Source organism: Pan troglodytes, chromosome 4 (genome assembly GCF_028858775.2).
Source record: "Pan troglodytes isolate AG18354 chromosome 4, NHGRI_mPanTro3-v2.0_pri, whole genome shotgun sequence".
In the NCBI taxonomy this organism is placed as follows: domain Eukaryota; kingdom Metazoa; phylum Chordata; class Mammalia; order Primates; family Hominidae; genus Pan; species Pan troglodytes.
The window spans coordinates 49,621,138-49,644,039 of record NC_072402.2 but is presented as its reverse complement, the minus strand read 5'-3'; the positions used below and the strand labels follow the sequence as shown (position 1 = coordinate 49,644,039).

The 22,902-nt window shown below is 37.1% G+C and overlaps 1 protein-coding gene across 1 annotated transcript in view; it reads left to right on the top strand.

The window, feature by feature from the left end:
• The window catches only part of CWC27 (CWC27 spliceosome associated cyclophilin), a 251,293-nt gene extending 229,229 nt beyond the window's left edge, over window positions 1-22,064 (top strand). The window contains exon 14 of the mRNA XM_517739.8: window positions 21,634-22,064. Within this exon, the coding sequence (XP_517739.3) occupies window positions 21,634-21,796 (163 nt within the window). The 3' untranslated portion in view covers window positions 21,797-22,064. The remainder of the gene's footprint in view (window positions 1-21,633) is intronic.
• The last annotated feature ends 838 nt before the right edge of the window (window positions 22,065-22,902 follow it).

Genomic DNA, 22,902 nt, shown 5'->3' with positions numbered 1-22,902 from the left:
TAAGCATTTACAAAGCACCAATCTCCTTTAAACCTATAAGCTAGAAAGTGTTGCTGTGCCCAAATTATGCTGGGGAAAAGTCTAGTGCCCAAATTATACTGGGGAAAAGTCTAAGGCACAGAAAGGTTAAGTAATTTGGTCAAGATGTCATAACTAGAAGTGATAGTGTTCAGACATAGCCAATCATGCTTGGCTCAATAGTTTGATTCCATTTGTTTTTGAAGACATTCTCTCTTGTTTGTGATTTTGTATTGCTTATATGTAATATCACATTTTCTGCTAGAAAAAAAAATCATTCCTAGTTTATATGGGGAAACATAGTGCATCAGTATTTTTATGGCATTCTACATAGAAATCGTCGCTTTCAGAGGTTCTCCCACCTAAGTAACAGTTTCTCTAAGTTAGCTAGGCTACTTATTTTTCCTATTTTCAGATAAGGCAATGTGATTGTTGGTGTTGTTGTTGTTTTAAACTGTAGTAATAAGGCCAAACAAATGACTTCAGGACTTAATTCACGCTTAGTCAAAAACTGTCTAAGTCCCTTTTAAATTGTAGAAAATGTCAAATTTATATCCCTAATATTATATCCTCTGTATTATTTGAAGAATTAAAATTCAGAAAGTTATTTAAAAGTTTGTTTAACTTGAACAAGAAGTTCCTGCCACATTTACCCCTAATTTTTCATAGGAATATAAATAGTAGAGTGGTTATGAATATGGGATTTGGAGTCAGACCTGAATTTGAATCCCAACTTGGAAACTTACTAGCTGTGGGATCTTGGGCAAATTACATAACCTTTCTAACTCTGTGCCCTAAAGTGTAAACTGGGGATAATAATAGTACCTTTTTGGTAGGTCAGTTTGTGGATTAAATGAAATACTATTTTTAAAGGGTTTAGTATGGTGTCTGGAACAATCCGTGCTCAATAAATGTGTTCTTGTTTTCATCTTCAGTGTAGTCATTATTATTTTTAAGAATTAATTTATCTATATTTGACCACTGTCAGTAGATCTATCAAGATCAGATGATTAGAATATATACCATTTCTATAATATTTGACTGTTTTATGACCTTTTCTTAAGTTAACTCATAATAACTCTCAGTGATTAACTTAAGGTTGGTTTCTATCATAATTCTTAACCATTCTGAGATTAAAAAATTTTTGAGTTTTGATATTTTTTCAGTGGACAATAATGCCTCATTAATGAACTGTAGGCTTTTTCCTTGAGGCTAGTACTAAGAAAAAGTAGGGGAGGGGACACAGATAAAGGAACATTCATTGTAAATAGAATTTAAATATAAAGCAAAAGGATATCATCACTTTGGAGAACATAGAATTATAAGCTCAGTGTAATGTAAATATTTTTATTCCATTCCTCTCTCTTAGCCAAGTTCTAAGGTTGTGATAAAATGAAGCAAGAAGGAATATGATTATAGACCAGGTTCTCTGGTTAGTGTTCATTTTATACAGAACTATAAATAATGCTGCAAAAGACCAACGTGGTCCTTTATAAATAGGTCGTTGTCAGAGTTGCTGACCCTGGAATTATGATTATTTGAATTCTAAACTCCCTGTCCAGTTCCTGAAGTCACCTCTTTGTCTTCCTTTTTCTTCAGGATGAAGACAGCTCTTCTGTCTTAACCCTGCGCTTTCATATGGTTTGCCCTGAAATAAGTTTCTGTCATGTTGGGGAAGTTTGCTTTGTTTGTGGATCTGTTTTGAGAGAGATAGGGAGACAGCCATGTACCCCAGCTGCTTACCAGGCCTTTTTGATAGGGAATCTCATCTTCCCTATGGAAGACAGTTGTTCTGTTAGTCTACTGGCTATAGGTTAAATGTTATTGGCTGAGCAGTTGCTGAAACCCCAGGGCAGGTGTAAGAATGCATATTACAGATTTGTTCTGGAAAGTCTCTTAAATCTTTCCACCTGTGTCCTGCTGAGTGTTAAGCACAATGTTAGATAGGCAAGAAAGCTGAGAAACTGTGCATTCCCCTGTTGCTAAAGATATTTTGAAAACTACGTCTTTCATATTTACTCCAACAATACTAAATATTTACAGAAGACACTATGAGGATTTCTTTTTTAACTAAGGGATACAAAAGACGTGTTTTAGAGTTAGCCTTTCAAAACTCCAAACTGAGGGGGCAATATAACATTCCTTTAAAGTTCAGAAACAGGAGATTTTTCCATGATAGTGGTGAACAGTGAAAGAAAAGCCACTGGTTTTCATCTTCGTTTTCTTTTTTCAAAAGTCAGTTTCCATTTTCCTTTTTGCTTGATTTTCCTAATGCTCTATTTTTCTATTCTTATTTTTTTGTTCAAGTATTTTAAAATTTTTAGTTCTTATTTTTCTCTTATTGTTGATTTTTAATTTCTCTTTTGAGTTTTTTGTTTTTTTACCGTTTGTATCTGCATTTTTCTCTGCTTCCTTTAACTATTTCTGTTTCCTATTCTGAATCTTCTTTCATCTTTTGCTTTTCTCCATTGATCTCTTTCTCTCCTTTGGCCTTTTCTATTACTCAAAGTCATCCCTGCTCTGCTAAACATGAAGAGTTCCAGTGGCCTTATTTTCCAGAACATTTTTTTTTACATAGTTTGATCTCTGAGCTCATTCATACTTTGTCTGTCTGTGTCTCTTCATATGAGTTACTGTGATCTCTACTATCTACTTCATGTTGAAAAAAGATTCAGACTTCTTTTTTCAGATATGCTTGTACATAAACACTTTTTAATTTCTTTCTCCCCCTCCCTTTTTTGTTGATAAATAATAATTGCACATATTTGTGGGGTACATGTGATATTTTGATAGGTGGATACAATGTGTAATGATCACCTCAAACATTTATCATTCCTTTATGTTGGGAACTTTTGAACTCTTCTAGCTATTTTAAAATATACAATAAATTTTTAACCATAGTCACCCTACTGTGCTATCAAACACTAGAACTTATTCTTCTAATGGTATGTTTGTATCCATTAACCAACCTCTCTTTATCCTCTCCACCCCACCCTTCCCAGCCCCTGGTAACCATCATTCTACTGTATACCTCCATGAGATCAACATTTCTAGCTCCCACATGTGAGTGAGAATATGCAGTATTTCGTCCTTCTCTGCCTGGCTTATTTCACTTAACATCATGGCCTTAGTTCTATCTGTGTTGCTAAAAATGACAGGATTTCATTCTTTTTTTATGGCCAAATGGTATTCCATTGTGTATATATACCACGTTTTCTTTATCTATTCATCCACTGATGGACACTTAGGTTGATTTTCTTTCTTAGCTATTGTAAATAGTGCTGCAATGAACATGTGGGTGCAGAAGTCCTTTCGATATAATGATTTCTTTCCTTTGGATAGATACTCAGTAGTGGAAATGCTGGGTCATATGGTAGCTCTATTTTTACCTTTCTGAGAAACCTCCATACTGTTTTCCATGGTGGCTATACTAATTTACATTCACACCAACAGTGTATAAGAGTTACCTTTCTCTGCATCCTCACCAGCATTCGTTATTTGCTGTCTCTTTCATAATGACCATTCTAATTGGGATGAGATGAGATCTCACTGTGGCTTTGATTTGCAGGTCCCTAATGATTAGGGATAGTGAGCATTTTTCTACATACCTGTTGGCCATTTGTATATCTTCCTTTCAGAGATGTCTATTCAGATCCTTTGCCTACTTTTTAACAGGATTTTGGTTTTTTGCTTTTAAGCTGTGTAAGCTCCTTATATATTCTGGATATCAGTACCTTGCTGAGTGAATAGTTCATAAATATTTTCTACATTCAACAGGTTGTCTCTTTACACTGTTGGTCATTTCATTTGCTAGGCAGAAGCTTTTTAATTTAATTAAGTCTCATTTGTCTGTTTTTGTTTCATTGCCTGAGGTGTTAACCATAAAATTTTTGCCTGGACCAATGCCCTGAAATGTTTCCTGTGTGTTCTCTTTTTATAGTTTTATAGTTTCAGGTCTTATATTTAAGTCTTTAATTCATTTTGAGTTGATTTTTGTATATGATGAGAGATGGAGGTCTAGTTTTATTCTTCTGTATATGGATATCCAGTTTTCTCAGCATCATTTATTGAAGAGGGTGTCTTTTTCCCAAAGTATGTTCTTGGCACCTTTGTTGAAAGTCAGTTGGCTGTACATATGTGCATTTATTTCTGGGTTCTCTATTCTGTTCCATTGGTCTGTGTGTCTATTATTATAACAACACCATGCTCTTTTGGTCACTATAACTTTGTAGTATATTTGGAAGTCGGAGAGTGTGATACCTCCAGCTTTGTTCTTTGTGCTCGGTATTGCTATGGCTATTTGGTGTCTTTTGTAATTCCATACAAATTGTAGGATTTTTTTTCTATTTGTATGAAGAATGTCATTGGTATTTTAATAGGGATTGCATTGACTCTGTAGATTGTTTTGAATAGTATGGTCATATTAACAACATTAATTCTTTTGATCCATAAGCAGAGGATGTCTTTTCATTTGTTTGTATTCTCTTCAGTTTCTTTCATCAGTGTTTTGTAGTTTTCTTTGTAGAGGTCCAGCTTGGTTAAATTTATTCCTAGTTTGGTGTGTGTGTGTGTGTCGCTACTGTGAATGAGATTACTTTCTTGATTTCTTTTTCAGATAGTTTGTCATTGCTCTACAGAAACACTACTGATTTTTGTATGTTGGGCTTTTGTCCTGCAATTTTACTCAATTCTCTTTCCAGCTCTAAAAGTGTTTTGTGGAGTCTTCAGGTTTTTCTACATATAAGTTGATGTCATCTGCAAAGAGAGACAATTTGACTTCTTTTCTGATTTGGATGCATTGTATTTCTTTATCTTGCCTGATTGCTCTGACTAGGACTTCCAGTACCATGTTGAATAAGAGCGGTAAAAGTGGGCATCCTTGTCTTGTTCCAGTTCTTAGAGGAAAGTCTTTCACCTTTTCCCCATTCAGTATGATGTCAGCTGTGAGCTTGTCACAAATGGCCTTTATTATATTGAGGTATGCTCCTTCCGTGCCTAATTTTTTGAGAGTTTTTAATCATAAAAATGTGTTTAATTTTAGCAGTGCTTTTCTTGCATCGATCAAGACAATCGTACAATTTTGGTTCTTCATTCTGTTAATGTGATGTATTACATTTATTGATTTGTGTATGTTGAACCATAACTGCATCCCTGGGATGAATCCCACTTGATCATGGTGTGTATTATCTTTTTGATGCGTTGTTGGATATGCTTTGCTAGTATTTTGTTGTGAATTTTTGTATCTATGTTCATCACTGATAGTGGCCTGTAGTTTTCTTTTTCTTGTTATGTCCTTGTCTGGTTTTGGTTACCGGGTAGTGATGGTCTCATAGAATGAATTAGGAAGAATTCTTTTATCTTCAATTTTTTGGAATAGCTTGACAAAAAAAAAAAAATAGTGTGTGTTCTTTATAATTTTGGTAGAATTCAGCAGTAAAGCTTGAGCTTTTCTTTGTTGGGAAATTTCTTATTACTGATTCAATTCCATTGCTTTTTACTGGTCTGCTCAGGTTTTCTGTTTATTCCTAGTTCAATCTCCAGAGGTTGTATGTGTCTAAAAATTTATCCATATTTTCTGTAGGTTTCCAATTTGCTAGCATATAGTTCACAGTAGCCTCTAAAGATCCTTTCTATTTCTGCTGTATTAATTATAATGTCTCCTTCTTTCTCATTTTATTTATTTTGGGCATTTTTCTGTTTTTCTTTGTTAGTCTTGCTAACAATTTATCTATTTTGTTTATCTTTTCAAAAAAACCAACTTTTCATTTTGAAGATTACTTGTATTGTTTGTAGTCTCTGTTGTGTTTAATTCTGTCTAATCTTTATTAATTCCTTTTTTCTACTGATTTAGGGTTTGGTTTGTTTTTGCTTTTTAATTCCTTGAGGTGCATAAATCGTTCTACTTTTTTGATGTTGGTGATTATTGCTATAAGCTTCCTTCCTAGCACTGCTTTTCCTGTATTCCATAAGTTTGGGTTTGTTGTATTTCCATTTTCATTTGTTTAAACAAGTTTATTTTCTCCTTAATTTCTTCATTGATTCAGTGGTCATTTGGGAGCGTGTTGTTTAATTTCCATGCATTTGTACAGTTTCCAATGTTTCTTTTGTTATTGATTTCTAGTTTTATTCCATTATGGTCTAAGAAGATAGGTGATATGATTTTGATTTTTTTTTTAATTTATTGAGGCTTGTTTTGTGGCTTCAACTATGGTCTATTCTGGAGAAGATTCCATGTGCTGATGAGGAGAATGTGTATCTTCAGCTGTTGGATGAAATGTGCTGTAAATGTCTGCTGGGTTCATTTGGCCTAAGGTGCAGTTTAAATGCAATGATTCCGTATTCATTTTCTGTCTAGATGATCTCTCCAATGCTAACAGTGGGTTGTTGAAGTCTCCAACTATTATTTTACTGGAGTCTATCTTTCCCTTTAGATCTAATAATACTTGCTTTATATGTCTGGGTGCTCGAATGTTGGGTACAAATATGTTTAGAACGTTATATCCTCTTGCTGATTTGATCCCATTATCTTTCTATAATGACCTTTGTTGTCTCTTACAATTTTTGACTTGGAATCTGTTTTATCTGAGATAAGTACAGCTATTTCTGCTCACTTTTTGGTTTCTGTTTGTGTGAAAAATCTTTTTCCATCCCTTCATTTTCAGTGTATACGTGTCTTTACAGGTGAAGTGAGTTCGTTATAGGCAGCATATTGCTGGGTCATTTTTAAATCTATTCAGTCTGGCTTTACCTTTTAAGCAGCGAATTTAATGTATTTACATTTGAGATTATTATTGATAGGTTAGGATTTATTCCTGTCATTTGTTCATTGTTTTATAGTTGTTTTGTATATCCTTTCCTCCTCTCTTCGTTTTTTATTATTGCCATTTCCTTTCCCTTTCTTCTTCTCCTATTTTTTGTTGCAGTTTTATGATCTTCTGTAGTGGTAATGTTAGACTCCTTTCTCTTTCTCATTTGTGCATCTTCTCTACAATGAGTTTTATACTTTCATATGTTTTCATGATGGTAGATATTGTCCTTTTGTTTTCAGGTATACGAGTCCCTTAAGCATTTCTTGCAGTTGTGGTCTAGTGGGGAAATCCCTCAATTTTTGTTTGTCTGGAAAAGACTTTATTTCTTCTTCATTTTTGAAATATAGCCTTGCTGGGTACACTATTCTTGACTAGCAGTATCTGCTTTCTTTTAGCATTTTGACTGTATCACCCCAGTCTTTCCCTGCCTGTAACGTTGCTGCTGAGAAATCTGCTGATAGTCTGATATGTATTTTCTTATATGTGACTTGATGCTTTGCTCTTGGTGTTTATAAAGTTCTCTATTTTTATTTGACTTTTTTTTTTTTTTTTTTTTGAGACAGAATCTCACTCTGTTGCCTAGGCTGGAATGCAGTGGCATGATCTTGGCTCACTGCAACCACTGCCTCCCCAGCTCAAGCGATTCTCGTACTTCAGCCTCCCAAGTAGCTGGGGTTACAGGCACCCACCACCACACTCAGCTAATTTTTGTATTTTTAGTAGTGACAAGGTTTTACCATGTTGGCCAGGCTGGTCTTGAATTCCTGGTCTCAAGTGATCTGCCCGCCTCGGCCTCCCAAAGTGCCGGGATTTCAGGCATGAGCCAACATGCCTGGCCTTGTCTTTCACTTTTGACAGTTTGATTATAATGTGGCTTTTAGGGTTGAATGTATGTCGCACTCCTTGAGCTTCCTTCCTTCCTATGCCTCTTGCAAGTCCTTCCTTCCTTCCTATGCCTCTTGTAAGACTTTTGAGTTTTTCTGCTCAGCTATTACTTGTTAAATATGTTTTCTATGCTTTTGCTCATCTCTTCTTCTTCTGAAATTCCCAGAATTCTAGTATTTGGGCACCTCATGGTGTCCCATATGTTGTATAGGCTTTTTTTTTTTTTTTTTTGGTGGGGGGGGTGGTCTGATTTGGTATTCAAAAGCCATGTTTTCAAATTCAGAAATTCTTTCTTCTGCTAAATCTAGTCTATTATTGAAGTTCTCAGTTTTTTTGTTTCATTGATTGAATTCTTCAGTTTTAGACTTTCTGTTTGATACTTTTATATGATATCTATCTCATTGAATTTTTCATTCAGATCATGAATTTGTTTTCTGATTTCTTTGTATTGTTTATCTCTGTTCTCTTGTATCTCACTTAGTTTGTTAAATATCTTTATTTTAAATTCTTTTAGTCATGTCACAATTTTTCCTTTATTTGTTATCTGTTACTGGAGAATTATTGTGTTCCTTTGAGGATGTTGTGTTTCTTGCTTTTTCATGTTTCTTGTGTCCTTACTTTTATATGTGCACAGCTGGTCTATCAATTGCTTCTTTCATTTTTATGGATTGGCTTTCAGAGGGAAAGACTTTTTCATATATATATATATATATATATATATACACACACACACACACACACACTGTTGGTTGGGTAGGGTGCTTCAGCTTTGCTTCTGGGTGGGTGCAGTAGTATAGACTTCTTAGCCTGTAATCAGCTAGTCAGCTTCAGTGTTGTCTGTTGAGTTCCTCAGTGATTAGGCCGCACTTGTTAGTGTAGGCTGTGGTGAGGCTTCTTTGGGTATAGGCACACCAGGTGGGTTGATCCATGGGTACCAGTACTGGCAGTAGCAGGCAGGGCAGGCCTGTCCTCAAGTTCCTAGCTGGCATGCACCAGCACCAGCAGCAGCAGGAGTGGCAAAATGGTACCCAGGCTCCCAGATGGCACATTTAGGCACCCATGGCAGTGGCTATGGGTGGGGCAGATTAATCCCCACACCTCCAGATGGTACTTGCAGGCACTGACGGTGGCAGTGAGGAAGGTTGATCCCTGGGCCCCAGGATGGCATGCTCATGCACATACACCTGTGGCAGTAGCAGGGCAGACTTGTCCTCAGGTCCCACATGACACCTGTGGGCATTGGCAATGGCAGGCACAGCATGCTTAACCTCAGGCCCCTGGATGGTACATATGAGTGCCCATAGCAATGGGCAGGGCAGGTCAGTCCCCAGACCCCAGATAATGTGTGCAGATACCAGTGGTGGTGACAGATGGGGCAGGCCTGTCCTCAGGCCCCCAGACAACAAGTATAGGCACTAACAGCAGTAGATGAGGCAGTCTGACCCCCTCTTCCCTGGACAACACACACTAGCACTGGTAGTGGGTGAAGTAAACCTCTCTAAACCCTGTAGTTTCTTAATTCCTAAAGAATCTGTGAACAATTATGAAAAGAGAACCCTAAGTTACTTGTAATCAGTAATAGAGAAAAGCCCTAAAATTAAATATTCATAAGGCTTTTCCTAAAAATTACATTTGATAGTTATAAAATATAGAAATAAAAGCATCCAAGTAATATTTTAAAACATACTCTAGAAATCCTAGGAAAATATCAAAAATTTAAAACAAAACAGCCATTTATATTTTAAACAGTAGCCAAAGCAAACCGAGAGTCATAGGAGAAAAACTGGTTTTGATATTTAGGGTTAGTAATGTCATCATTCTTTATATAGCTTGTTTTAATTAACTCATTTGAAATGAATCTAAAGCTTTGTGATTTTTGTGTTGCTTGTGATTTCTTAACATTATAATAAGTGCCAAATGTTTGCTAGCATAGTCAACAATTATCCAGACACTATTTTGTTCTTTGTTTTTCAATAGCTGCAAAAGTACCTGTAAAAGTATTAGTCATATTTAGGCTTCCAAGTTTTCCAGTGAACTAGGAATCTGGCTTCAGCTTGGCAACTAATTCTGAGACCTTTAGTTGCACATTTGTAAAATGGAATAGAGGAAGCTAAGTTACTTGCATATTTAAAGAATCCAAGGCTATCTACCAAAAGTTCTGAGAGGTCAGTATTGTGACCAGATACAAAATAAGTACACAAAAAGTCATAGTTGCTCTGAAACAACCACATAATTTTTGAAATTATGAAAACATAATTTTTAAGATTCTAACTCACCAAATATAAATTACCTGGCAATAGCCTTTATAAAGATTTATTAAAATCTTTATGTAAAATTAAGAAAACTGCAACCTATTAAAGGAGTACATTGATATACTATGTTTCTAGAATACTTAATTTTTGACAAAAACCAAATTACCTAAAAATTATTTTATAAACCTAATATAATTCAAATAAAAATACCAGTAGAAGGAGGGAAACATGCAAACAAATATAGCCACAAAATGTTGTAATAAAAAGAGTAGGGAAACATAATTTCTCACTCCTTAGGTATGGATTACGCATGGTGACTTCCTTTCAAAGTGTACATCATGGAAAGCAAGAAGTAAAAGAGTAACTTCAAGCAGAAAAGATAACTGTTAGGTATTGGGCTTAATACATGGATGATGAAATAACATGTACAATAAACCCCAATGACACATTATCTATGTTACAAACCTTCACATATACCCCCAAACCTAAAATACACGTTTATTTAAAAAGAAAGACAGAAAGAAAGAAAGAAAGAAAGAAAGAAGGAAATTTTGCAGTGTAGAAACCTGACAAGCACTACCTCAGTGAAGTGATCAAGGTCAACATTAACAGTCATAAATCATGTTGCTAGTATGTACCCTTGAAATGATGTGATGCTAATGGCATTTTACATCTAAGGCCTTTCTCCCAATAACCCATAAGCCCAGTCTTATCATGAGAAAAATGTTGAATTGCAGCCCTGTGACATCTGACCAGTATTCCTCAAAACTGTCAAGGTGATCAAAAACAGGGAAATTCTGAAAGCTTGCCACAGCCAAGAGTAGGCTAAGGAGGCGTGACAACTAAATGTAATATGGTATCCTGAATGAGATTCAGGAACAGAAAAAGGATATCAAGTAAAAGCTAAGGATATTGCTCTACTTGGGTTGCTATAAACAAGATCACAGACTGGGTAGCTTAAACAACATTTATTTTCTCACAGTTCTGTTGGTTGGAAGTCCAAGATCAAGATGCTAGCAGGGTTGGTTTCTGGTGAGGTGTCTTTTCCAGGCTTGCAGACAGCCATCTTCTTGCTGTATCCTCACATGGTCTTTCTTCTGTGCTCATGTGCTCCTCATGTCTCATCATTTTCTTTTTTTTTTTTTTGAGATGGAGTCTCGCTCTGTCCCCCAGGCTGGAGTGCAGTGGCACAATCTCCCCTCACTGCAAGCTTCGCCTCCCGGATTCACGCCATTCTCCTGCCTCAGCCTCCCATGTAGGTGGGACTACAGGCGCCAGCCACCATGCCCGGCTAATTTTTTTGTATTTTTAGTAGGGACGGGGTTTCACCGTGTTAGCCAGGATGGTCTCAATCTCCTGACCTCGTGATCCGCCCGCCTCGGCCTCCCAAAGTGCTGGGATTACAGGCGTGAGCCACCGTGCCCAGCCTCATCATTTTCTTATAAAGATACAAGTCCTATTGGATTGCTGTCCCACCCTTATGACCTTATTTAATCTTAATTGCCTGCTTAAAGGCCCTATCTTCAAATATGGTCACATAGTATATTTGTATGTATATGTATGAATGTATTCAATGTATGAATTTTGCAGGAACACAATTTGGTCCATAACACTAAAGAAATCTAAATAAATTTTGGACTTTACTTAATAACAACCTATCAGTATTGCTTCATTGAATATAACAAGTGTACCATACTAATGTAAGACGTTAGTAATACACCAGAGTAGTTTGAGGGTACAAGAACTCTCTGTACTATTTGCTCAATTTTGTGTAAATCTGAACTGTTCTAAAAATAGTCTATTAAAAAATACACAAATTTTGAGACATATGTTTAAAAATGAGTAACAGGATCATGATCTTTCCCAGTCAGATAGATGCCTAAGTATACAACAGAGTTACAATAATTAAAGCAGCAGTGTACTGTACAGGGTGGATTATTTAAGAAATGAAGTTGGGACAGTGAGGTAGCCATTTGGGGAAAATAATTAAATTAGAACTTTATCCGACCCACTATACTAAAACAAACTTCTGAATTGATTAAAGATTAACAAATGAAAAAAGAAGAAAGTGCTAGAAGAAAATATAGGTGGATATTTACATGGTCTCAATGTAGGAAGTGATGTGCCTATGTATTACAGTAGTTCTTGATGAGTTATGGTAATTTTTGTTTACTTTTTCTTCTTGCCTCTTAGGATTGTCCTACTTTGCAAAAAGAAAAACAAAAACAGTGAATGTATATTGCTGAAGCTATGAAAGTTATAAAAATAAAATAACATTTCTATAATTCTTTGATTCTATAAATAGTGTCTGCCCTCCAAATGGCTTAAGTCTAGTGTAGATAGGACATATTTAGAAATATACGTATAAACCTCCAAAGTGAGTTGGGATCAAATAAGTTATATGTGTATGATGATGTACACAAAACACTTTGAAAGGGGTATGTAGTTGTCTATGCCCATTTATATTTCCATAAAGGAATGCCTGATGCTGGGTAATTTATTTAAAAAAAAAAATGAGGCTTATTTGGCTCACAGCTCTGCAGGCTATACAAGAAGGATGGCACCAGGATCTGCTTCTGGTGAGGGCCTCAGGCTGCTTCCACTCATGGTAGAAGGCAAAGGGGAGGTGGCATGGGCAGATCACATCATGACAGGGGAGTGAGAGTGAAAGGGAAGGTGCCAGGTTCTTTTTAACAACCAGTACTCAAGGAAACTGTCATAGCAACTAATAGAGTGAGAGCTCATTCATTACCACAAGATCAGCACCAAATCATTCATGAGGGATCCACCCCCATGACCCAAACACTTCTCACCAGGCCCCACTTCCAACACTGGGTATCAAACTTCAACATGAGACTTGGCAGAGCCAAAGAAACCATATTCAAACCACAGTAGCAGTATAATAGAGTATTATAAAAATGTAAATATTCAAATAAGCACAGTTTATATGCAACACATAGACACACTATTATGGACTGAATTGTATCTCCCTAAAATTCATATGTTGAAGCTCTAACTGCCAATATGATGGTATTTGGAGGTGGGGCCTTTGGAAGGAAATGCTTAGGTTTAAATGAGGTCATGAGGGTGCCCCCGCTCTCCCTGCATCCCTGTGTTGTGATTAGTGTCCTCATAAGGAAGGAAGAAACTAAAACTCTCTCTCTCTGGCACATACTGAGGAAAGCTCATGTAAGGACACAGTGAGAAGGCAGCCATTTGCAATCCAAGGAGAGAGCCCTCACCAGACACTGACTGATGGCACCTTGATCTGGGACTTCTGCCTGCGAGAAAATAAATTGCTATTGTTTAAGCCACTCAGGCCATGGTATTTTGTTATGGCAGCCCAAGCTAACTAAGACACAAAGTACAAAATAATTTAAAATGATAATAAGTGTTTGGATTGCACTTTGCCATTTGCAGAGCCCTTTCAAATCCATGATGTTTGATCCTCAGGCCACGTGAGGTAAATAGGTTGCACATTACCACCCCTCTCCACAGGTGAGGAAACAGAGGCCTGAGAAGCAATGTGACTTTCTCCAGTAATAGTGACTGAATGTAACTCAAATCAAACTCAGGGCTTCTGAGTGCATACCACAGAGGTTTCATAGAAGGTGTTAAAGAAATTCAAAGGCAGGAACAAATCCTGAGGCCCAGGGCAGTCAGAAAAGAATTTTAGGAGGAAATGGGAATTAAACTGGGCTTTGAAAAAAACAGGGACATACACCAGTGGGAAGGAGGCGGAAGGGCGTCCCAGAGAAGTGATGTGGACAAAAGTATGCTGCAGCCCACCTATGATACAGAGCAGGGTATGGTCCTTTCAAAGGATCAGATGTGGGCAAAACTTGAAAATTGTTTGGTCTTGCTGAGATTTTTCTTTAAAAATAAAAAGGCTGGTTTTGCTTTTTAAATACAAGTCTCCTTTCAACCCTACCCCTAAAAAACTTAAATCAGATTCATTAAAGTTTGTAATCCACAGTCCCATAGAATGACAATCTTAGTAATAACTAGGAGCTATTTTGTTAGGTTTCTTAGAATTCTAACTTAACAGAGAAATTAGAAGCTGTCAACACAATACACTAACACAGTACAGAGACAAATTTTGTGTATGGCAAAATTTCATAAAGAATGGCAAGGTCTTTTAACCCACATGGGGAAGGCTGTCCGAGGACAATATATGTACTTTCTCCCACCTCAAAGGCTAATCATACACTAGACAGATGTCAATCTTCAAGCAGTTTAACTGGTCCATTTGAGAAAGATAAGTGTTAGATTTTCATATCATAAAGTTAGTAGTAGTAGAAATACCTTGTTTCAGCTGTTCAAGTAACTTATTAGCCTTTTCTCTGGCATTATCATGTAAGAGTTTATAAACATAATTGCTCAATGATTTGGAATTATGTATTAATACTATCAAGGAGCAAGGTGAACAAAGCCAGAATTCTAGTCAAAGGTTTTGGAGGTGGCTGGCTACTCAGAAACATTTATTTATTCAGCACACATTTATTGAGGGCATTCTTCTTGGCAAGCATTGCTGGCTAGTACAAAGGCCAATTGGTACAAAGGCGAATAACAGAGCCACCACAGAGCCAGGTGTGGTGGCACATGTCTATAGTCCCAGCTGCTTGGGAGGCAGAGGCAGGAGGATCACTTGAGCCCAGCAGTTCAGGGCTATAGTGTGCTATGATTACTTGAATAGCCACTGCATTCCAGCCTGGGCAACATAGCAAAACCCCATCTCAACAAAAAAGCAGAGCCGCCACCCTCAAGAGCACCTGCAGCCTAGTAAGGGAGACAGCAGTTACACTGTAGTATGAGGAAGACTAAACCAGAGAGATATTCAAGATTCTCTGCAAGACCAGAAGAGGGTCTTAACCCTGGGGGAGAAACAGCAGGTCAGATCAGGAAAGGAATCAGGAACCATTTCTAAGATGGAGATAACACTCAGCTAACTGAGAGACAGAAGTGTATAGTGTATATAGAGGCAGCGAGGAAGAAGGAGAGTGCAGGCGTTTGTTCAGGAAACTTCAAAGAACTGGGATGTCTGGAGCATAGATGTGATGGGAGAAGGAGATGTAACAGGCTGGAGAGGGAAGCAAAAGCCAGATTATAGAAGCCACATTGGGAATTTTGGGTTTCCTTGTGTAGACAATGGAGAGCCACCAAAGGATTTAAAACAGAAGAGTTTTCATGGCTACATTTGCATTTTTGAAAAATATAAAAGACCTGAATATTATAGACCACAAGGTAGTCCTTAGTAATTCGATGGCTGAGAGGAGATTGCCAGATATCCACCCTTGCAGAGGCAGGCTGTGGGCCCTTGGTTCTGCTCCTTTTGGACTTCCAGCTGAATGAGGTGTCCCTGCTTAGCATCCCTATTTTAGGAAGAACTAGAAGAAACTGGAACTGAGATTTCAGATAGCACTGATTAAAGGCAATAAGGAGATAAAAATTTATACGGGGAATTAATGCTTTTTCTTTTTTGTAAGTAAGCATTCACCTAAAAGAGTTGTGCCTTTTCCCAAAGATGCTCCCACATTGCTCAAGACATTTCTGGAATTTCTCTTTTGAAATTTCTTTAATGTCCAACCTGGATTCATGTCTTTTTATGGTTGCATTTTTTAAATTTTGTACTCCAAAATAAGCACTACTCTATCTGATTTCTTATCTTCCTTACTAGACCTAGCACTGAATTGACTTTTGATGTATTCCCAAAGTTAAATCCATCTTTACAGGATGAAAGTTTTGTTACCTCTGAAGACGTAGAAGAAAGTATCTGGTCAAGAAGTTATCAGCTACAAGTTTCTCGACCCTCAGTCTCAGAGATTGCCAATGAAACAGGGGTGATAATAATATTTTTCCTGCCCCCCACCACATTCAGTTATTGTAAAGATGCTACCAGACAACATGGGAAAGCTTTTTGTAGAGTGCTGCATCAGCGAGTGCTATTTTTGTTGTCTCACAGTTTGCAGGCAATTCCAAACTCTGCGTTTACCACATCGTGGTGTCTGTCTGTATGTTCTTATAGATTGTTTACTTCATGGAAGTAGGGCCTGGGTCATATTTGGCTTTGTTTTACCAGTGTCCAGCGTTGGCAGCATGCATTAAAAGCCCCCAGATATTTTTTGAATGAATAATTGAGTCTAGCTCATTGCCTTTTCCTCAAATCACATATATCAGAAATAAATAATGCACTTGAGATTATTCAGTTCAAATAATAGACTCAGAGGCTACTTGAGTTTCTTTGAGTAGTTTGTCATTAGGAACCAGCTGTTCTCCATCTCTGAAGGGGCAAGGACAAAGGGCTAATGAAATCAATCAATCTGAAAGCATAAAGGCTCTTAAGCTTTATTTCTGTGCCCTTTACTTTGACTGCATTTAAAAATAACTAGGAACATTTTTTTTAAGTTACTGATGCTGGGACCCCATCCCAGAACAATTAAATCAATACCTTTGGAGTTGGAAGCCTGGCACTGATAGTTTTTAAAGCTACTTGGTGATTTTAACATGCAACCTGCATCGGATGCAGGGGCTCTAGAAATATGCTTTGAGAAACATTGCTTTAAACAAATAATAAAAAAAGGGGCCCTTCTCTCTAGTTCTACATCAGGTGCTATATGAGATGGATAAGAACATCAGGCATGTTCCCACTGCAGTCTTTTGAGGAAATAAAAACTAGCAATCACTAGTATGAGTGAGTGGAAAAGCAACTATCAGTATTTGGTGAGCTGTGAGAAATGAAAAGAGACTTATGCTGAGCCTGAAACTTTCTGCAGAATCTGGTAGATGTTTTAGGGAGTTTATCATCAAAATATAAGACAGTCTCTACCCACAAAAGGAAGTTGACTCTTAGCTTAGCAAGCCTTCTAGTACCAGCCAACAAGCCTGACCAGTACAAAGGGTCTGAAGGCCTTATTCCCAACACAAATCACCATGTTTGGCACCGGGAATGCAACAGTGAACAAGACTCAAACTGTCTCAAACAACTGAGTCTGTTCACAATCAAGTAAACAGGCAATTACAAAATGGGGAGAATTGATGAAAGAAATGAAATAAGGTTGGTGAGATAGGAAGCACCAGTTGCTGGAGGACTTTTAAGGGTAGACTGAGGTATTTATTTCAGTCTAATATGATAACCAGTAGTTTCTGATCAAAAGAATGCTATAAAAGAAATGTGTAAGAAATATTATTTTTTAAGCTTTGGATCTGGGAAGGAAATAGTACAGATGTACAACAATTAGGACACCTGCAACAATCGTAGGGTTGGGTGATAAGTTCCTAACTAAGTTAGGGTGGCTTGGATGTGGGAAGAAGAGGTTTGTAGACTTCCCAATGAAAAGGATAGCTGTTTATATTATATAAGTAATTTAAATTCATTTAAATCGGAAATGAATTGCTAATGTTGGAATTCTATATTAGGCTACTTACTGTGTGTCTGAGAATCAGTTCCTCTCTTGATATTTCCCATTGATACAAATAGCTATTGTATCTTAGTCTATTTCACAATTGTGGGAGAACTTTAAAAACTGGATAAGAAGTTAGTGAAGTCAGTCAAGGTCTAGTCCTTTTTGAAAAATCAGTTGTTTACTTCTGTTTGTAATTTTACACAGCCCCATACCAAAAAAACACCAAAAACAATAACAAAAAAACCACTTTCCTGTCAAACACAACCTCTCTGAAAATAGTAAACTTCCATATTTTAACATACTATATATATAATATATACTATATACTATAATATATAATAGATTACATATTATATATGATATATATAATATATACCATAGAGATCAGCTATATATAGTGTATATACTGTATATATACTATATATATACTATATACCATATGTATAATATATAGCTATATATTATATATAACCATAGATTTTATATATACACTATATATAATATTGTAACACACTATAAAGTCAATGTTATTTGAGAATCTGAGCCTATGTGAAATTTTTTATTAATCAAACCTAAATTTTTATCTTTGCCTTCAAGTGAACAAGCTCTACAATTTTCATATGTAAATGATCAGTGTGTAATTAATTCCAAAAAAATTCACTACTTTTTTTGGGCCAATTCCATAAAGAGCCGCAGAGTGGATAGTATTGAGTTATTGGGACATACATGATTGTAAACTATCAGACCCCCTGTACTCAAATTGAGTCCGTATTCTAAATCTTATTGTGTATCTTCATAGGAGACTGTAAAGTGCAGGCATGCTTTCAATTCGTACAGTCTGTGATTTATAGAGGCAAGTAGGTCAGGAATTTATTATGCTGAAAATCATAATAACTGTTTTGTTTTGCTTTTCACAATGAAGTGACCAAAGCATGTTGAAAGATAAATGGATGAAGCATTTTGATTATGCTTTTATTTCTATTAAAGGTTAAATATTATTGCCAAGTAACTAGCCATGCTAAGTATTATGATATTAAAGCTGAAGTAGTTTGTAAGCTGATAGCCCTTTCTTTCCTCTGGGTTTAGGTTTGTTATTAATCAAAATGTTGGACTTGCTTAGTGCAGTGGTGTATGAAACAAACAGTTGAAAAAGACAGCTCCTTTAACTCACGGCTCTCTGCTTTTTTTCAAATTTGTAAGGAAATCTGTTTCTTCTTGTGGACTTTATGCTGTTATTCATGTGTCTAGAGTTCATTTTTTATACCAGAGCCGACTAAATCCAATAGTTGCAAGATTCTCTCATGGCATAGAAAGGAAGAAGGTGCCTTTTTATATTCTTAATTGACAAATTCTGATCAAGTCATTTTTGAAACATGGAGAATCCCTACTAGAAATGGATATTACAGAAAACCATCTGTATTTCTGGGCAGAGAAGAGGATAATTTTTTAAATAGAAGAGTATGTATATGAAGAGGTATTAATAAGACAGTAAGTTTGTTTTCTCATATCAATCCAGGAGTATTGATGAAAGTGTTTTAAAGGGCGTATGATTCCAGCTACACTGGTGTTGGCTTAGACATCAACACAGCCAGCCCGTAAGCACTTGGAAAGCTGCTGCTAAGCATGTACTGAAGTGCAGTAGAGGGGTCTAGATGCCCCCGATGTGTGGTAAAGTACCTTTAACAGGACAGTCCTACCATTCTTCTGCACTTACTTCTCATCAGTGGTAATATTACAATTTTAAAGGGTGCATTTTGTGGGGGATGCAGCAAAGATTGTAAGAAGTGTTGAAGGAAAAGGCTACCTCTCAATGACTGGAGAAAAAAAGGCTTAATTTATTACTTAAGTAAAGAGGAGCTGTGCTTTTAGGCACAGTGTCTCCAAGCAAAGCAGGCTGCAAATCTTACATAGTGTTTTGGGGTCAGGAATTGTTTAGGGGCAGCTATCAGCCTCAGAAGCCCCATTATTCGAAAGAAACTATTGTTGACTGGCTGGCTTTCAGAAGCATATTCACTGGAGCGAGTCTGCAGCCGACGGGCCAACTTTCAAAAGCATGTGGCTATTACTGGTTAATTGGCTTTCAGAGGTGTATTTACTGAAGTGAGTTGTCACTGATTATTTAGACCTTGGTGAGATATCATTAACTGCATAAATCTGGTTTAATTATTCTTCCAACTGGTTCTAGTGGTTTACTTAATACCATGGCTGTCGAACAGTCAGCCTTTTTCTGGGAGTTAGAGATTGTCTTACTTTCAGAAGCTAATACCTAAACGCTGTAGGAAATTGAACGCACAAGAAAATTAGATTTTGCAACTATTGTACAATACATTTTCTAAATAAGGGTGTCTACTAAAGGAATGGAAGTGTAAAAAGTCAGCAACTCCACATGTGAAATAGCATATTCAGGTATTAAGATCAGTTATGAAATTTGATACAAATTATGTATCATTAATAATATAGTTCTAAGCATGGTGGCATGCGCTTGTAATCTCAGCTCCTTGGGAGGCTGAGGCAAGGTGTTCACTTGAGCCCAGGAGTTCGAGACCATCTGGGGCAACATAGCAAGATCTCATCTCAAAAATAATAATAATAATAATAATGAAGTATAAAAATGTGAATGTGACTTATTCAGTAAATTAAAGTAGATTCTAGATCATCCATATATATCATTTCTACTTATTGCTTTCCAGTAAGCTTACTCAGGTGGGACAAAAGAAGGTAGAAATGGTACATAAGTCTCAACTCGCCAGCCCTGGTGAGCAGCAGCTACTGAACCCTTAGTAATGATGGTATCACTAAAATTGTGACATTTTATTTCCCTCCTAAAATCTTTTTAGGATTCTTCAAAATCTAGGTATACCCACGTGAGTTTGCCACACAAGTAAATTTCACTCATCATTTGTGCTGCTGTAGAGAGAAAAGAGTGAGGGATCTTCACTACTGCCTACCTACTACCCAGATCTCTGCTTATATGGGGGAAAAGATATTAGCATCATATTTGGGTTTCATCTGAAAGTTACAACAGGCATATAAGAAGTATTAATCCTACAGTTTAACCCTATCTGCTGTGATGAAGAAAAGTGTGTATAGGATATAACTGGTAGGAAAAGACTTAAGAGTTTTATTTGTATGAAAATTGAACTTTTCGCCGGGCACGGTGGCTCACACCTGTAATCCCAGCACTTTGAGAGGCCGAGGCGGGCAGATCACGAGGTCAGAAGTTTGAGACCAGCCTGGCCAGCATGGTGAAACCCCGTCTCTGCTAAAAATACAAAAAATTAGCCAGGCATGGTGGCAAATCTCTGTAGTCCCAGCTACTTGGGAGGCCGAGGCAGGAGAATCACTTGAACCTGGGAGGTGAAGGTTGCAGTGAGCCGAGATCGTGCCACTGCACTCCAGCCTGGGCAACAGAGTGAGACTCCGTCTCAAAAAAAAAAAATTGAACTTTTCTCTTTCTAAATTCATTCAACTGTTCTGAAGTCTGCTCTTTGGACTTCCCTGTTTATTCCTGGCACCTCATATGGGGCACATCTAATTACTAACATATTTCGCTGATCCTAAAGATAGCTAGCTTATGACTTCTCAGGATTCCAGCATATGCTGATACCTTACGACCAGTAAGCTTTTGATGAAGTAAGAAAGCAGGATTCGTTAGATTCATTGTAATCAACAGTAGAAGGAAATTAGTCCATAGAGTTATGTCAAAAGTTTAGTTTCCTTTTGTATGAAGAAAATATTTTTTAAACCAGCAAATTCCCCAGGAAAGAGAGTCATAACACCATCTGAACATCATTTTTAAATTACCTTAATGTATTCCCAACTCTTGACCCGTGTAACTGTTGAAATTTTTAAAAATCAGATAGGGCTGGCTTATTGTCTTGAGTTTTGCTCTGCAACCTGACTCACTCTGGCTAAAGGAATGTGTTCTTTAAAGGAAGCAGACAGTGTCCTCTGAGTTTACTTTGAGGAACACTTCTGTATAGAACTCTTTTAACCTCCCAACAGGGGAGAAACCTCAAGTGAAGACTGAGGCAAAGAGACTCTCTACTAGAAATACAAACCAGCAGAACAAACTCCAGACATGTTTTTCAAATTTAAGGGTTTTCTGAGAAGTTGGTTTCCATGTGGTGTAAGCACCAGTAAACAACAAACCCTTCTTGGTGTTCTGTATGCTTATGTTTCATTACGTCGATGATAGTAGAGTATAGAATTTCTACTGTAAGTTCCCATGCAAGAAATCACTGAACCATCTCTCTCCCTATTTAGGATGTCACATGTACTTCAGTTTGAGGATAAAAGCAGAAAAGTGAAAGATGCAAGCATGCAAGACTCAGATACATTTGAAATCTATGATCCTCGGAATCCAGTGAATAAAAGAAGGAGGGAAGAAAGCAAAAAGCTGATGAGAGAGAAAAAAGAAAGAAGATAAAATGAGAATAATGATAACCAGAACTTGCTGGAAATGTGCCTACAATGGCCTTGTAACAGCCATTGTTCCCAACAGCATCACTTAGGGGTGTGAAAAGAAGTATTTTTGAACCTGTTGTCTGGTTTTGAAAAACAATTATCTTGTTTTGCAAATTGTGGAATGATGTAAGCAAATGCTTTTGGTTACTGGTACATGTGTTTTTTCCTAGCTGACCTTTTATATTGCTAAATCTGAAATAAAATAACTTTCCTTCCACATTACATGTTAACCATTGCAGACTGCAAGCCTGTTTGTGTCCTTTTACCCTAAAATATATGAAGGCTTCCTTTTCAAGATTTTTTTATAAGAAGTTCCTACAGAAAGAATATTTGTGGGAAACCTCCCTTTCACTAACTTCAGAATATAATAAAATATTATAAATAAAATATAGAATATAAATATGGATGGGGTTTTTTGCATATAAATATTTCAAAATATCCAAGCCAGCACAACTCAATATCCTCATGCCTTCAGTCTTGAGGAACCCCCAAGTGAACATTCACACCTCCATGCAGGCCAGTGCCTGGGTTTTATGGGCACAGTCAAGATACTTTAACACTCTAAGTAACATCAGCCAGGCTCACTGCATGCCCAGCCTGACATCTGGCCCCCTGCCCACTCCTCTGCCCTTCTCAGCACAGCGATACCAAGAGCACATGCAGAGGTCTCATTCTGACAATAAAAACTCATTAAGAATTTAGCTTTTGATGACAATCATTCATACTCGTTTTTTGTTTTTTGTTTTTTGTTTTTTTTTTTTTTGAGACAGAGTTTCGCTTTTGTTGCCCAGGCTGGAGTGCAATGGCACAATCTCAGCTTACCACAACCTCCGCCTCCTGGGTTCAAGCAATTCTTCTGCCTCAGCCTCCCAAGTAGCTGGGATTACAGGCATGTGCCACCATGCCCGGCTAATTTTGTATTTTTAGTAAAGGCGGGGTTTCTCCATGTTGGCCAGGCTGGTCTCAAACTCCCAACCTCAGGTGATCCACCTGCCTCTGCCTCCCAAAGTGCTGGGATTACAGTCACGAGCCATTGCAACTGGCCCATACTGGTTATTTACTGTATAT